General features: G+C 39.3%; 1 protein-coding gene and 1 long non-coding RNA gene across 2 annotated transcripts; one reads left to right on the forward strand and one right to left on the reverse strand.

Moving 5' to 3' along the window:
* The first annotated feature begins 1,912 nt into the window (after window positions 1-1,912).
* LOC107602436 (transcription factor Sox-9-A-like) lies at window positions 1,913-4,702 on the forward strand. Its single transcript, XM_016294930.1, has 3 exons — window positions 1,913-2,649; window positions 2,819-3,069; window positions 3,187-4,702. The coding sequence occupies exons 1-3, from the start codon at window positions 2,216-2,218 to the stop codon at window positions 3,888-3,890; spliced, it is 1,389 nt and encodes a 462-aa protein (XP_016150416.1). The 5' UTR covers window positions 1,913-2,215; the 3' UTR covers window positions 3,891-4,702.
* Window positions 4,703-7,126: 2,424 nt separating this feature from the next.
* On the reverse strand, window positions 7,127-14,499 carry LOC107602418 (uncharacterized). Its single transcript, XR_001611035.1, has 3 exons — window positions 14,484-14,499; window positions 7,551-7,591; window positions 7,127-7,426 (listed from the first exon to the last, which is right to left on the reverse strand). It is a non-coding gene; the product is annotated as an uncharacterized lncRNA (long non-coding RNA).
* Window positions 14,500-15,586: the final 1,087 nt, after the last annotated feature.

A 15,586-nucleotide genomic window follows, 5' to 3' on the forward strand; every position in this document is an offset into this window, starting at 1 on the left:
AACAGGTGGTATAAGTTAATCAGAATGCAAGTTGCACTCCTATAACATTTTATTACTTGAACACCTTGGTAAAAACCAGTGGTTAGTGAAACTTTTAAAGCAGAAGTTACCGCTATAGCGCAAATGTGGTAACACTTATCTAATGTTCTGTATCAGAGGTAATATTGTCGTCACTGCCAGGAGCCAACAGGAGCTTGACGCAAAAAAAAAAAGGCATGCAGTTGTTAAAAGATCGGTTGATAAGCGCATGCAAAGTTGAAAAGCTGTCATTCACTCCTGTATTCGCTTAAGTCCGCATTACAATAAATAAACGAAGCCTCTCCTTCCTATTAGCAACATGCTGTTAACAGAAAGGGGAACGTGCTATTGACGAAGGTCCTAAAAGTTCTGTTATGTTTATGCTTGAAGTGAATCATTTAAATAAGCACATCCAGTGAAAATAAACGCTGTGTGTCGGAGCGAGGACTAATCAAAACGCTCACAGTTCACTTTCTGTATGTGGATGCCGAGCCTTAATTAAACTGCGGAGCAGATAGGATTACTGACTGGTTGTGCATTGCAAGAGCTTGACATAACGCAAGCAAACAGCTTTACAACATCCAGAAGTCTGCCTTTCTCCGTCTGCCCGAGCACTGATCTTGAAAGGGAATCAGAGATCTTCATGCATACTACAAAACTCTCGCCAGTTGCTTACAGAACCCTTTATTGTGAGATTTATATATATATATATATATATATATATATATATATATATATATATATATATTTATTTATTTTTAGCGCACACAAGCATATGCAATCAAAAGTTTGCACTAAAACAGATCCTGAAAGAGATCTTCGATCAATCTAGGTAAGTTAGAGTAAAACCATCCATTTAAACCAATTTGAAATGAGCTACTGAGATGAAATCAGTTTCATAGACTACATGAGCACCAACCATAAATATATGTAGCCTTAAAAAAAAAACATTATAAATTTAATTTTAAAAAAGAACTTTACTTGCATAAGTAAAAAAAAATATGCATTTATTTTTGTATATAGAGTTTTAAGGTGAAATTAGGATGCTAAACAAGTCGATCTGATTACCACAATACATTTATGCATAAAAGAAATAGGCCCTAAATTACAAATTAAATACAATTTAAAATGTATGTTTTCTGTTAGCGTAAGCCTAATGGAAGTAAGGCAGGTTGCAATATCGCCGTGTACTTCACAATTTTAAACAATTTAGGGATATAATGGCGATTTCAAGATTACTTTATTTTGTAGAAGACAAATATTATATTATTTTTAAAGTCTGAAACATGTTTTGAAAAAAAAAAACACTTTAGACATTTAAATAGAATGTGTTAACACTCCCCGGTCTCCCCTGTATAAATGCTAAGTGTGACCAAAAATACAGAGACCTGAGCTGTTTTTAATCAGGAAGGCATGGCCAATGTTTGCATTAGGCCTATTATACACAGACAAACTCTGCACTGAGCACAGAACTCTGTCTCCTCCTGTCGGTCAGTTTCATGACGGCAGCATCTCCGGACTGCATGGAGCTCGATGAATAGATGCAACAATATTTGCAAATGTCGAAAAGAAGGAATTAGTGCGAGTGGAAAGCTCTGCTGAGTCACTGACTGAGTAACACTTCCTTGAGCCAAGCTTTCCAAAAGCAGTCACTAAATAAACGAATTAAAGCCAGTGGCTTGAATATTAAGCCCGTTTGATTGTTTGCATTCGCTTGATGTCTTGCGTGGTGTATGTAGTATTTTGTCCGACCCTAAAGATAAACATTTTCAGGCTGCGTACTGGCGCACACTTTCTCTTTTATACAGCAGTGGGAGTTTTCAGCAAGCACTTGTGATTAAAGTAGATTTCTCAAATGTTAAATTGTGGGTGATAATTATTGAGAGTGAGAGAGGGGTGGGCACGAGCAGGCATCGTTTTCCTTGTCGTCACAGCGCGTGCAGTTTAAAAGCCCGTGCGCGCTCAGCTGACAAACCAAAGTTCGTCCCTCTCTTGGAAATACAACACGAGAGCGCACGGGGAGCGCTTTGCTTTTGCAGACACCAGCAGAAACAGTCACACGCTTGCCCTCTGAAAGCGAGCGCCGCGATTCAGTGGATTTGCAGGAATTAATAGCTGGAAAGTATTTTGGGGAGGCGAAGCGTTCAGTCGGGACTGCCGTACGAATTCTCTGAGATTGTCCATCTACAGTCTGCGCATGAATCTACTAGATCCCTTCCTGAAAATGACAGATGAGCAAGAGAAGTGTCTGTCTGATGCCCCAAGTCCGAGCATGTCCGAGGACTCCGCGGGCTCCCCGGGCTCCGGTTCGGGCTCCGACACGGAGAACACCCGCCCGGCCGAGAACAGCCTCATAGCTCCGGACGGGACGCTCGGCGAGTTCAAGAAGGTCGAAGACGACAAGTTCCCGGTGTGCATCCGAGATGCGGTGTCTCAGGTGCTGAAAGGGTACGACTGGACGCTCGTGCCCATGCCGGTGAGAGTGAACGGCTCGAGCAAAAACAAGCCGCACGTGAAGAGACCGATGAACGCGTTTATGGTGTGGGCGCAAGCGGCGCGCAGGAAGCTCGCGGATCAATACCCGCACCTCCACAACGCCGAGCTCAGCAAAACTCTGGGCAAACTTTGGAGGTAAAGGCTTTTCTTATGAAACATACATGTCTATTAGAGTTTAAAATGTATTTGCAATTAAATATATTGCATTAATTCATATGCATAAGTACTAAATGGATGCATGCAGGATACACAGTAGTAACAGTATGTACTGTAGGGAAAGATTCATTGCTGTACTCATTGGCAGATTGCTGAACGAGGGCGAAAAGCGTCCCTTCGTGGAGGAGGCTGAGCGCCTCAGGGTTCAGCACAAGAAAGATCACCCCGACTACAAGTATCAGCCTCGGCGGAGAAAGTCGGTGAAGAACGGCCAGAGCGAGTCTGAGGACGGCAGCGAGCAGACTCACATCTCCCCAAACGCCATCTTCAAAGCCCTCCAGCAAGCCGACTCGCCCGCGTCCAGCATGGGAGAGGTGCACTCGCCCAGCGAGCACTCAGGTGGGCCATTTCGAGTTAATCTCAGTTTTTGTTTTCCCTTCCTTCGCTCTTGCGTCCCCTGTGCGGTGCTTAACTCGCTCTCTAACTTCTCTCCCCTCCTCCACCGTTTCCAAACAGGCCAGTCCCAAGGGCCGCCCACTCCTCCCACCACCCCAAAAACTGACGTGCAGCCAGGCAAAGTGGATCTGAAGCGAGAGGCCCGTCCGCTTCAGGAAAGCACAGGGCGTCCGCTCAACATCGACTTCCGCGACGTTGACATCGGCGAGCTCAGCAACGATGTCATCGAAACTTTCGATGTCAACGAGTTTGACCAGTACCTGCCGCCGAACGGGCACGCCACCAACGCGTCCTACGTGGCCGGCTACGCCACCTGGATGGGGAAGCCTCAAAACGGCAGCCCTCCAAGCGCCCAGCTGACTCCACTCGGGACGGGCGGCGCCGGGGATCAAGACCAACCGAGAACGACGCACATCAAAACCGAACAGCTCAGTCCCAGCCACTACAACGAGCAGCAGCAGGGCTCGCCGCAGCACGTCAGCTACGGCTCCTTCAACCTCCAGCACTACAGTACTTCGTTCCCATCAATCACCCGGGCGCAGTACGACTACTCTGACCACCAGGGCGGCGCCAACTCCTATTACACCCACGCTGGAGGTCAAAGCTCCGGCTTGTACTCCACCTTCAGCTACATGAGCTCCAGCCAGAGGCCCATGTACACACCCATCGCTGACACTGCCGGGGTTCCTTCCATTCCCCAATCCAACCACAGTCCCCAGCATTGGGACCAGCAGCCGGTCTACACACAGCTGTCCAGACCCTGAGGACTCGCCGTCACGCGCCCACCGTCGAGCAGATACGCAGCAGAGACTGACGGGACTCATTCCGCATCATTCCACTCTCTTTAAAACACACACTTGAATTCCCCCCCACACACACACACAACAATGAAATGTAGGAAAGAAAGCTGAACTTCAAGAAAAACGGCTCCCAATGTGCCTTTTTAATCGCCTGAAATTGTGATTAGAATATATATATTTTTAGCCTTGTTTGCAAGAAAAGAAACATTTTTGAGAAATGATTCCTCTGTGAGGACTTATTGATTATTGATACTTTAATATGTACTGTGTATGTTTTCTTAACATGTTCTTTTTTCGTATTTTCGGACTTCTGTGTTTCTTGTAGAAAAGTCTATTTTTACTAAACCACTCTTGGTAGTCATTCCTTGTTTTTCTCCCACCTTTTTCCATCAGTAACACCCGTTATTGTCTCTAGTCCTCGTGCGGTGCATTTGATGTTTTATAGTTTGACTCTGTGCCCTTTATTTATGTTCCTGCAAAATATCATCCCTATCCAACCTTTTTTTTCCTTTTCTCGTTCACGCTTTTATCCCCAACCAGCATCAGTGCCTGTCAAATGTTGGAAGCAAATTAGCGGGAATATCTACGTGGCAGCGGCAGCTGAGAATTTACTGAGTGTCTAACAGCATGTGTCGCAGCTCCGGGAAGTGCCCTTTGACCTCTGCTTGTCATTAGCTGCCTGCAGTCGTGCAGGTGTCATCTTACAGCCCCTCCTTCTGTATCCCATCTTAACCCCTTTAATTTATTTATTAGTATTAATTTTATTTCAAAGAAATTATTTGCATTTTATTCTTTAATACTTTATACAAAAAAAAAAGAATTGTTATTTTGCGCCTCTGAATATGGTGTCATGTAATCCAACGGGCCATTTAGACAGAGGGCTGGTACTTAATATGGTAAAATTCTGTATTCATCATGTTTATTTATCGTATGTAGATTTTTCTATTTTAAATGTTTATTTGACTTTATTTCTAACCAGTTGTGTCATGCACAAAATACTGTTGCAGTTTCTAAAATAACTGGAAGAGTAGTCTTTCGTTTGGAAAGTTTTACGATGCTCTAATTTGAAGCTGTAGTTGTTTTTACGTAGTTAGTTAGTTGCCATCTTTCTTTGCTTATACATTTTCCCTTTCCGATTTTGTGCTTTACTCAACTTCAGTGATCTCAGTACTGATGTTGGTATCTTTTTTACACAAGACTGAACAAGTTTTTTGTCTTTAAAAATTTAACATTTTACTGCCTTTGAAGAAGCTCATCTTTTGTATTATATTTGCAATAAAAGTGAGAATAAAACGTAAAACAGACACCTACGGCTTGTTATTGTCTGACGTCGACTCATAATCTGTGTCCAGTTACATTTCTACAGCACTAAGCATGGATATGTATGGTTTGTGTTTAGCCTTAGGGGGTGGAACGTCTCTGGCAATGACGAGCTTTAGTTTTCTTACGTAAGCATTGCCTCCCTCTCACAGATGAAACAGCAGGAGGGCCCTATAGTCAGCACATTATAACACTCGTATTGTTAGTGTGAAAAAAGGAAAGAAAAACAGCATTTGGTTTTCCTATGTGGTTCCCTAGGTTTGTTCCTCTAAACGGTCAGCGAAGGTAAATACTGACAAGTCCGTCATGCCAAAGACATCATGTTCTACCAATTTATTGTAATTTTGAGCTCTATTATGTGATTGCGCCATCTATGCTGGTATGTGATTACAAAACCAGAAACAACAAACATCTTTTGGCTTTAACACTGTAGAATCGTTACAGTCTCAGATTTTGCAAATAATAAAGTAGTGATGCCGAATATACTGGCTCGCTTGGCCTCAGGGTTTCTCTGTCTGATCGCGGTCACTTTCCATTCTTCACTCAATAAAAACAGCATACATGCACAGATCCCTTTGTAAATATGGGATAGTATTAATAAACATCGAATTCGTATGTGAAGGAGAGACGACAGGATCAGCAGCCAACAGTGGAGGGTCAGGGGTCCATTAGTCGCAGCTGTTTCAATACAGGGCCAGTTATTTATGTTACCATATGCACCGAAATGATGATGCCCACAAAACTAACATTTACCCACTTTTGGCTTTAACACTGTAGAATCGTTACAGTCTCAGATTTTGCAAATAATAAAGTAGTGATGCCGAATATACTGGCTCGCTTGGCCTCAGGGTTTCTCTGTCTGATCGCGGTCACTTTCCATTCTTCACTCAATAAAAACAGCATACATGCACAGATCCAATTAATAAACATCGAATTCGTATGTGAAGGAGAGACGACAGGATCAGCAGCCAACAGTGGAGGGTCAGGGGTCCATTAGTCGCAGCTGTTTCAATACAGGGCCAGTTATTTATGTTACCATATGCACCGAAATGATGATGCCCACAAAACTAACATTTACCCAGGATATGGGATGGGACATTTCTATGTAAATTACGCAGAAACTATCTATCTATCTATCTATCTATCTATCTATCTATCTATCTATCTATCTATCATCTATGGCCATATATTCTACACTACCGCTGAAAAGTTGGGGAAATTAGTGATTTTATTTCAACTGATCAAGTGACAATAAGGACTTTATAAATATATATATATATATATATATATATATATATATATATTTTTTTAGTATTAGTATTATTCCCTGGCATTCCAACTTTATTTGTAATTACCCTTCCCTGCCATTTAAAATCTTTATAATCTTTATAATCTTCATCTTATTTTATTCACAGCTTGTCAGGCTGGTAAAAACTGAATTCTCCACATAAATGTGCCAAAAAATGCCAAAAACTCAGCGCTCACCTCAGAGACCCAGACTGGGGCAGAGGAAACAGTGGAATGACTGAAAGCAAGTGACAGAGAGTCAAATACAGATAAAGAATGTGAAAGGGATTGAAGGAAAAGAGCAATGACTTCAGTGAGCTCTGCCATCTGTAGAAGCCATTAGAATGGTCACTCTCATAACGCCGAAACAGATGAGACGTCTCGGCTTCTGCCATCGAGTGGGAAAGAACTATGCAGCTCCGCTGATGAAAACCAGTGGTGAGCGGCATCACTGTCACCTCTCTCAACGCTCAAACGATCTGTTCCCAAATCCCCCATGTGCTAATGGCCCCCTCATTTCAATCAATATGTCTTATTATTGATTACGGTTATAAAGTAGAGACTGAGGAATTTGACATAATAAATGTAGCCGTTCCTGTGCTTTTTATTGTGTAATAAAAGTGGTAATATATTTTACTGACATTCTGGGGGGTGGAAAAAGAAACATTCAAGAGTTCTTAATGAAACATCAAAACAAAAGTTTGAGGTGTACTTGAGGTTTCTCCAGACCGGATTGTACCGAACACCCTCACGCACCCTCAGGACAGCTGAGCGGAAACAGAGACAGCGATGGAGTGGCCCATTCTGTGGGCAGTTTTCCCAGGAGAAGCCCATTAATATTCCAAGGAGACGGCGTGCAGGGAATCTCTCTCCGCTGAGCCCAATGGGTGGTCCTTTCAAATGCAAAATAAGAACACAAAATAAGGTTGAAAAAGAGGAATCTGGCAACGTCCCACTTCACTAACAAAGCAACCATGAAACATTTAAAGCATAAAATGAAAAACGACACACACTTACATGACCAAAGCAGGTGGACTGCAGTATCGAGTGTGGTATTTCTGTGAGAAAATACAGAATTCGAATAAGTTAAGCTGGTTTTTACAGATAAATGATGTATGATTCACTGTATCCTTGCAGAAACAACCCCTGAATTACAAAGTAGGGAGTGCCGGGAAAATGTAACACTTTTATGGTTTTTGTTCATTTATTCTGAAAACGCTCAGTTTAAAGATTTGGAATTATGCCTCAAAAGTCTTCAACATATTAGCAGTCATTATCAATGTCATTTATATGTCTTAATTTAATAATACTATATGCAACTTGTGAAGGAGGGATCACTAAATAAAATAAAATAAGTATATATATATATATTAATGTTGTCAAACGATTAATCGCAATTAATCGCATCCAAAATAAAAGTTTTTGTTTACATAATATATGTGTGTGTACTGCATGTGTTTATTATGTATATATAAATACACACACATACAGTACATATTTTGAATATATTTACATGTATTTACATATAATTTATATTATATATAAATATATTTAAAATATAAACACAACTTATTTTTCTTAAATATATACATGCATGTGTGTGTATTTATATATACATAATAAACATACACCGTACACACAGATATATTATGTAAACAAAAACTTTTATTTTGGATGCGATTAATCACGATTAATCGCTTGACAGCATTAATATACATACATAATGTTTGTATATACAATATGTGTATATACACAACATATAATACAACTGTTCATTGTTAGTTCAAATTAGTTCAGGACTATAAAATAATATTAACAGATGCAACTTTTGATTTTAAAAATGTATTATTAAATGTTGAAATTGACATGAACTAAGATTTCTAAGCATTTCATGGTCACTATTAATTAATGAATTCTTATTGTATTGTAAAGTGTTACCAACATTTTTGGGGGATGAACAGAGGATTGAATTGCACTTGCACATACCCGATATGACAAGAGTAAGTGCATAGAGTCGTCCCTGCTCTCCTGTAAACAAGAAAATATTAATAAAGTAATTATTTTGTGGCCTCGTTTCTCATTGCCTTAAAAAGCCAGTCTACTCTGTTGCATCTGCACTGAACTCATTAAAAACATCAGAAGCAAGAATTTGCTTATTCAAATTTCAGCCCCTGGGGTGAGCTTGTTTGCTTATGCTGCGCTAAAAAGAATACAGTACGATGCTTGGTTAAAAACGTATGATCTCTCTCGGTCTCTGCCGTATTATCGTACTGGATTTTTCCACATGGGCTCTGGCAGCATGCAGCATCTCTCCTCTCCAGACCTGCTATACCCAAAGGATCTCACCCCTTCGCCCCCACATAGCATCAACCCACTGTCATCGTCCCCCAGGAGCCCCACAAAAGGGACTATTTGACCTCCGAACACACCCCCATTTCCTCTCTTTTGAAAGTGTCCTGGCCCACAGAAAGTCTCATTGTGACTCAAAGGAAACTGTACATCAATAAAAGATGGCCAGCCAAAGCTCATAGAAAAAAGTGAAGAAAAACACTCGCATTTCACCCCAGCTGAAATTGACGGAGTGGGCCACTTGTTTCCTAGCAACAGACGCCTACAGCACGGGAAGTTGCAAGTTCACAGTTCAGTTTGGTGTGGCCGGACTCCCTCGTTGAATAGATGCCCGAGGTCACATCCTACGATTTATTATTGCAATAACATTGAATGGCATATACACTTTGAAACATCTCATGCATTAATCAATCTGTGTTAAATATTGAAAGGGACAATTATCATCATTTGCACACCCTCATGTTGTTCCAAATTTGTGGAACACAACGTGAGACGTTTAGCAGACTGTTCACATTGCTCTTTCCCATACAATGCAAATGAATGGTGAACACCACTGTGAAAAAGAAGTGTGCTTAATTTGATTGAATATGCACTTGTAGTGTACTGTAAATATTAAAAGTATATAAAAAAACTGTAATTGCAAATAAGATGATATCAATGAAATATAAGGCCACTTAAAGAGAGACACTTTCATGACTGTTTCTTAACACACTTAAGTGCACTTTTAAAAAGTGCACTTCGCAACAATGCTGAATTAAAAGTTTTACTTTAAAGTACACTTTAAATTATGTTTTAATAATGTTTTGACGCTTTAAAGTGCATTTATTTTGATGTGTTGACAAACATATTAAAGCACTTGATTATCATTTTAACTTTGGTGTGTTATTTGATATTACATGCTATCACAGAAAGTGAATATATTTTACATGTACTAAATTGCAACTTTATCATTACAAAAGTGTAATTACAAATATATTTAAATACATGACAAATTTCAACAGAAAAAAACATTAAAGTACAATAGGAGTAATTATGAAATTACATATAAAGATGTATTTCTATTAAAGTAGGTCAAAACAAAACAAAAAAATTCAACTAAATGCATTTAATCAAAAAAATCAAACGCATCCAAAATAAAAGTTTTTGTTTACATAATATATATGTATGTTTATTATGCATATATAAATACACACATACAGAACATATTTTGAAAATATTTACACACACATGCATTTAATATAAAATTACATTTTCATTTAATTGTAAATAAAAAACATTACATTCAGCTTGCATTTAAAGCATATTGTTTTTAATGTCCGTAAAAAGTACTCTTATTAAAAGTATGCAAAAATGTACTTCTTTTTCACAAGGGCAAATACTGTAAATCTTTAAAAATGACAAAATGCACCCTAAAATGGTATCACGACCCATCCTGTTTATGTTTTTTAGATGAAAGATTAGAGTAAATGTTATATATCAAATTAAATAAGACTCTGCATTCACATGATCACCAGTTCTGCCATTTAACACACATTATGCCAAACTCCACTGGTGTCTCGTAACCAATCATGATGCAGCAAATCTGCATATTCAAATGAGATTCGACTAAAATGGAGCACAACATGGAAGCGAGCAAGTAGACAGAATTAAATGTTTTTTCTGGACTGTTCCTTTAAACTGTGACTGTGATAAATTGGGTTTTTAATGGTGCTGCTCACTGCATTCCCTTCCCCTCCCATTCCCCAAAGTGCATTATCAAAGGCTCATTATGCAAAGGAATCCCAAAAAGGAAGGCTAAAGGACACTTCTTTTTATCTCTTTGGAATTTAACTGCCGCAGTTCACAGGAATAATGCAAATGAATGAAATGTGTTATCTCAAAATGAAACCAAACAGTGCATTTGACAAGCGCTTCGAGTCGGTGCCGTGTGTTACTACTTCACCTGATGCCGGCCTGCTTTTCCAGTGCATTAATACACACAAACTACCCTTCAGATGAACTGATATTTTGATGGGTATCGAATGACTCCATCTGTGGGGCTCGGCTAAAAACCACACGGACTGAGCGGAGCAGATGACATGTGGAGGAAGACATCACACGTGTGACACGGACAACATCTCATATCTCAACACAAATAAAGCCCAGCCATCCACCATATCTTCCCATTCGACTCCTCCGGAGCGAAGAGCATCTTTACCCCGGCTACACACGTATCCCGTTACGGCAGGATGCTTATGATCAGTTCACTAAGTATGATTACATTTAAACGCAGGCTCTCCCAGCATCGGCTCATGTGGTAGAAACAACATCTTTAACCAGGGTAAATACACACAGCACACGGTCCGTACCTCCTCTGTAACCGAGCCCGATTCAGAGGCGGGAAGGAGTTTACATTGAGAAGCCAGTTTCAAACAACTGATCTGCACGTCTGGGTTCGGGTTCAGGGTTCAGTGCCTTCGCTGCAAGTTTGGATAGAAAAAAAGGGGTTTTCTGCACACGTCTGCGCTTCTAGAAAATATGACGTGTCTAAATGTAGCAACAAAGCCGCGATGACCCGAGCTGTCCGGAGAGATAAAGGAGCGGAGAGGTTTAGTATGCTCTACTGAGGCGACATGGAAAGGTGTGGACACTGAGTAAGGGAGGGAAGTTGTTTGGACTAGGGGCTTTTACCATGACGAGTGTGGGTTTTTTCATGGTCTTATGGGACTGAAGCAGAGCTTCCATCTGATACACATGCCTGGGTTACTGAAAGTGTCTGCCAGCACCTACAACTAAAATAGAGTCAATCTGGATACAACTTTGTGAAATGCATAAGCATTTGAACACAGATTCCACATTAAAGGCATCATCATTTATTATATTTGTATACGTTTTTCAGATTTTTTGTGATATAATCTAATATTTAGTTAGTATAATGAGTCACATTACATATATACAGTAGACTCAACAAAAGCAATATATACTGCATTATATAGGCAAATCTTAGCTGCCTGATCGCCTAGCACTACATATCTGTTTACATACAACATCATCACGAAAAACAATGTATACTATCTAGCAAATCTTGGCTTGGATTGTTTCTATTGTCACAAAATGTAACTATATCATTTAGTTCTTTATATAAAGTTGGATATATACAGTACACTCATGTAAAGCAATATATAGCAAATTTCAAATGTGATTGTTTATATTATTGCTAAATGTAAACTATATTATTGCACAGCTCTCTATATAAACTTGGATATGTAGTATATATAGTAAAATCACAGAAAGGCGATATATAATATTTCGCAAATTAGTGTGATTGCTATATTGTTGCAAAATTAAAATTATATTACTATATTATAAAATGTTGCATTATATATATATATATATATATATATATATATATATGCTCTTTATATAAAGCTGGATATATAGTATAACTGCTAAATGGACTGTAATGCATGAAGATATTAAGACCATGATATGTCTGTAAAATGTGTATTGTGAAAAGCACTATACAAATAAAATTAATAAATTAATTAAATAATTTAAAAAAGTTATTTTGACTCTGAACTTGACATTGTAAGTTCTTGCTATTTAATATTTTAAGATATTTATTAATTTTTTTTATGCTCATAATTAATGGCCTATTAAATAAACAAAGACTTTATTTGATATTGTCCACAATGTTAACTTTTTCTACTTCATATATTTCAATCAATCTTTAAAATACAATTTTAAAACAGGAAGTTGTAGTTTTACAGTATAGCTGCTTTTATGACCATTAGTCAAAAAATAAAAAAAATCCACAACTATAACTGGACAGCATAACTATAGAAAGAGGAGTGGTTAATTGTGACCTTATAGCTCACTGTTACCTTCTTTATTTTCCCACATTCCACTAGTTTCAGTCTCGCTTTAAATAATTAGTTTTGGCTTCTTTGCTGTTTATAACGAATAGCACAGCTAGAATCTGTTTGTTGTATTCTTGTATTTTTAATATAGGTTCTGTTCAGAATACCATTACATTTAAAGGATTTGTTGTGGAGTGAGGGAACCTAAAATACATATTTATAGTGTTTACAATTTTTGTAGATGTTTTGTTTACCAATATTTTAATTTATTTCTGAATGTAATAATAAAATGGGATTTATATGTTAGTAAAACAATGCAGTTTTGACCCAGTGCACATTATATTGAGACTTACTAAACAAACATATACAAAAAAAAAACGTATTAAAAAACAGGACGCACTATTTATCTAATATGTATTTTGTTTTGTTTTGCACTGTGGATTGTGCGATAGACACTTCCTCCATTTCCTCCTCAGAGAAAACGCCCCCCTGACTGAACACCACGAACAAGATGTCTGACAGAAACAAATGTTGCTGCTGAAGAACTTCACAGTTGTGGAGCCACACAACCAGGAAGACATCTGACAATCAGGAAGAAACACACACACACACAGGAAAACACGTGTATGCAAACATAAATCATCCGCATGAGGGTTATCTCACCCTGACCTCCATATGCAGAAAACCAGTTGCTTGCACAGCTGGTGAGGCCACTGACTCACTGCAGCCCCGACAGATGCAAACGTTACCCATAATCCCCTATCATCAGAGCAAACGCTCTGTGTAGTCGCCACAGTCTTGATGTCTTGTGCAAAATGTTGAGTTAAACACACACACACATGCACACACAAGTTAGAAGTCAAAATAACATGCCAGCTAATGGGGATTTTTCTCATATTGTGATTCAGATGTTTTCCGCTGATAGACAGAGACATATGGACACAGAGCTCTTGGAGGTGTGACTTAGTGCATAAAACATGTGTGAATGCACAAACACACACTCACAAAACCCCAAAGGCTGCATGGCTTTATGTCTTGACGGTGCATATATCACTGGAGATTAGCAGAGGCATGCACTGCACAGCCAACAGATGCAGCAATTTGTCACTTTTTTTTATCTCTTCCTATCTCACACACACACACACACACACTATTCTAAACACTTAATGTGCTTGAGGAAATGTGTGTGCGTGTGTGTGCGCGTTTTTGTGACAAATGAGGACATGAATTTGTATAATGACAAAGGTATAACATAGGTATTACAAGGAGAAGGTGACTTTTCAGGACATTACCCCATGTCCCCACTTTTCAAAACGCTTATAAATCACACAGAATGGAGTGTATTGAAAATCTGAAATAGCGAAAGTCTCCTGTGAGGGGTAGGTTTGGGGGTAGGGTTGGTGTAGGGCAATAGAATATACGGTCTGTTCAGTATAAAAACCAGAACGCCTATGGGATGTCCCCACTTTTCACAAAAACAAACCTGTGTGTGTGTGTGTGTGTGTGTGTAAGGGGGTGGAGCAAAAAGAACGCTTTATGATTTCATAAACCACAACTTGGTAGCCTCAGAGATCAGAGACCACCAAGAGTCACACCAGACACATTGTTGGCCTCCATGGAAGATGAGCTGACACTGATTACAGCCTCGAACATCTCGGTGACTAAGCAGAAGAGTGGATTTCCCACACATGCACTTGATCTGCATATCACCTGAGGAACTTAGCTCATCCAAACAATTAAAAATTGCTTAAAATGTACTCACCCTCAGGCCATCCAAGATGTAGATGAGTTTGTTTCTTCATGGGAACAGGTTCGGAGAAATGTAGCATTGCATCACTTGCTCACCAATGGATGCTCTGCAGTGAATGGGTGCCGTCAGAATGAGAGTCCAAACAGCTGATAAAAACATCCACAAGCAATCCACACCACTCCAGTCCACCAGTTAACATCTTGTGAAGCTAAAAACTGTGTTTTTGTAAGAAAAACTTTCATCATTAAGACGTTTTTACTTCAAATCACTGCTAAAATATTCCTCCAGTGAAAAAGTCCATCTCCTGTTGTCTCTCACATCAAAAAGTTTTGGACTGTAAAACATCTTGATGGATTTTTTTCTTACAAACATGCATTTTTGGGTGATCTACTAGGCTAAAAACATGGAGAATAGCATATACTTGCTGCATTCCGCTCTGGAAAATTAGTTTGTAGAGTAACGTCGTTCTTTGAGTGTCTTTAGTGCGGCCATAAAACATGGGCTTAAAATATCAGTGCAGACACAACAGCTGAACAAAGAAAGACAAGACGCCAGGTGAGCTATAGCTGAGCCAGGCAAGCTCAACCATCCTGCTTTTGACATTTAGCGCTGGGTTTCTGTTGCCCACTGCAAATCAGAAGGACAGCAGGAGAGAACGCGATTGAGAAGTCAGGGGGTTTATCTTCACACACATCTTCACTACTAAAGCCCACAGATTTTTCTACCTATTTCTAGTTCCTATTCTCATTTATTTCAAAATCATTCAAAAGATTAAGCAAGCAACTGTGACTGAGAGCGTTAACAACCCCAAAAACGCATCTGTCTTTCTGGACACAGAGAACAGTTGGGAACTGCATGGTGGCAAACGTGGGTTTGCTCTAATGCCCTTGGCAGACAAGCTAGCTGGATTGAGCACGTACTTCTCGTCTCAGATTCATGCTGAAGAACTGATTGTTTGTGAAGCAGCAAATGTGATCTAGGCTGAAGTTTTACTGTGCCTAATCTTCTTTCAGAGGTACAGAGGGTCCCTGAGTCCCTGGCCCTTTCATTTCATTTCATAATATAAAACCTTCTGGTGATCAAAAATAATAAATAAAAGCTAGATTTATATATAT

Source organism: Sinocyclocheilus grahami, unplaced genomic scaffold (genome assembly GCF_001515645.1).
Source record: "Sinocyclocheilus grahami isolate Dianchi unplaced genomic scaffold, SAMN03320097.WGS_v1.1 scaffold326.1, whole genome shotgun sequence".
NCBI classification, from domain to species: domain Eukaryota; kingdom Metazoa; phylum Chordata; class Actinopteri; order Cypriniformes; family Cyprinidae; genus Sinocyclocheilus; species Sinocyclocheilus grahami.

Bases quoted from the DNA above. Each gene is read 5' to 3' on its own strand.
- LOC107602436 (XM_016294930.1), top strand. From the start codon at position 2,216: ATGAATCTACTAGATCCCTTCCTGAAAATGACAGATGAGCAAGAGAAG. The intron at 2,650-2,818 runs GTAAAGGCTTTT...ACTCATTGGCAG, and splicing joins ACTCTGGGCAAACTTTGGAG to ATTGCTGAACGAGGGCGAAA. The intron at 3,070-3,186 runs GTGGGCCATTTC...GTTTCCAAACAG, and splicing joins CTCGCCCAGCGAGCACTCAG to GCCAGTCCCAAGGGCCGCCC.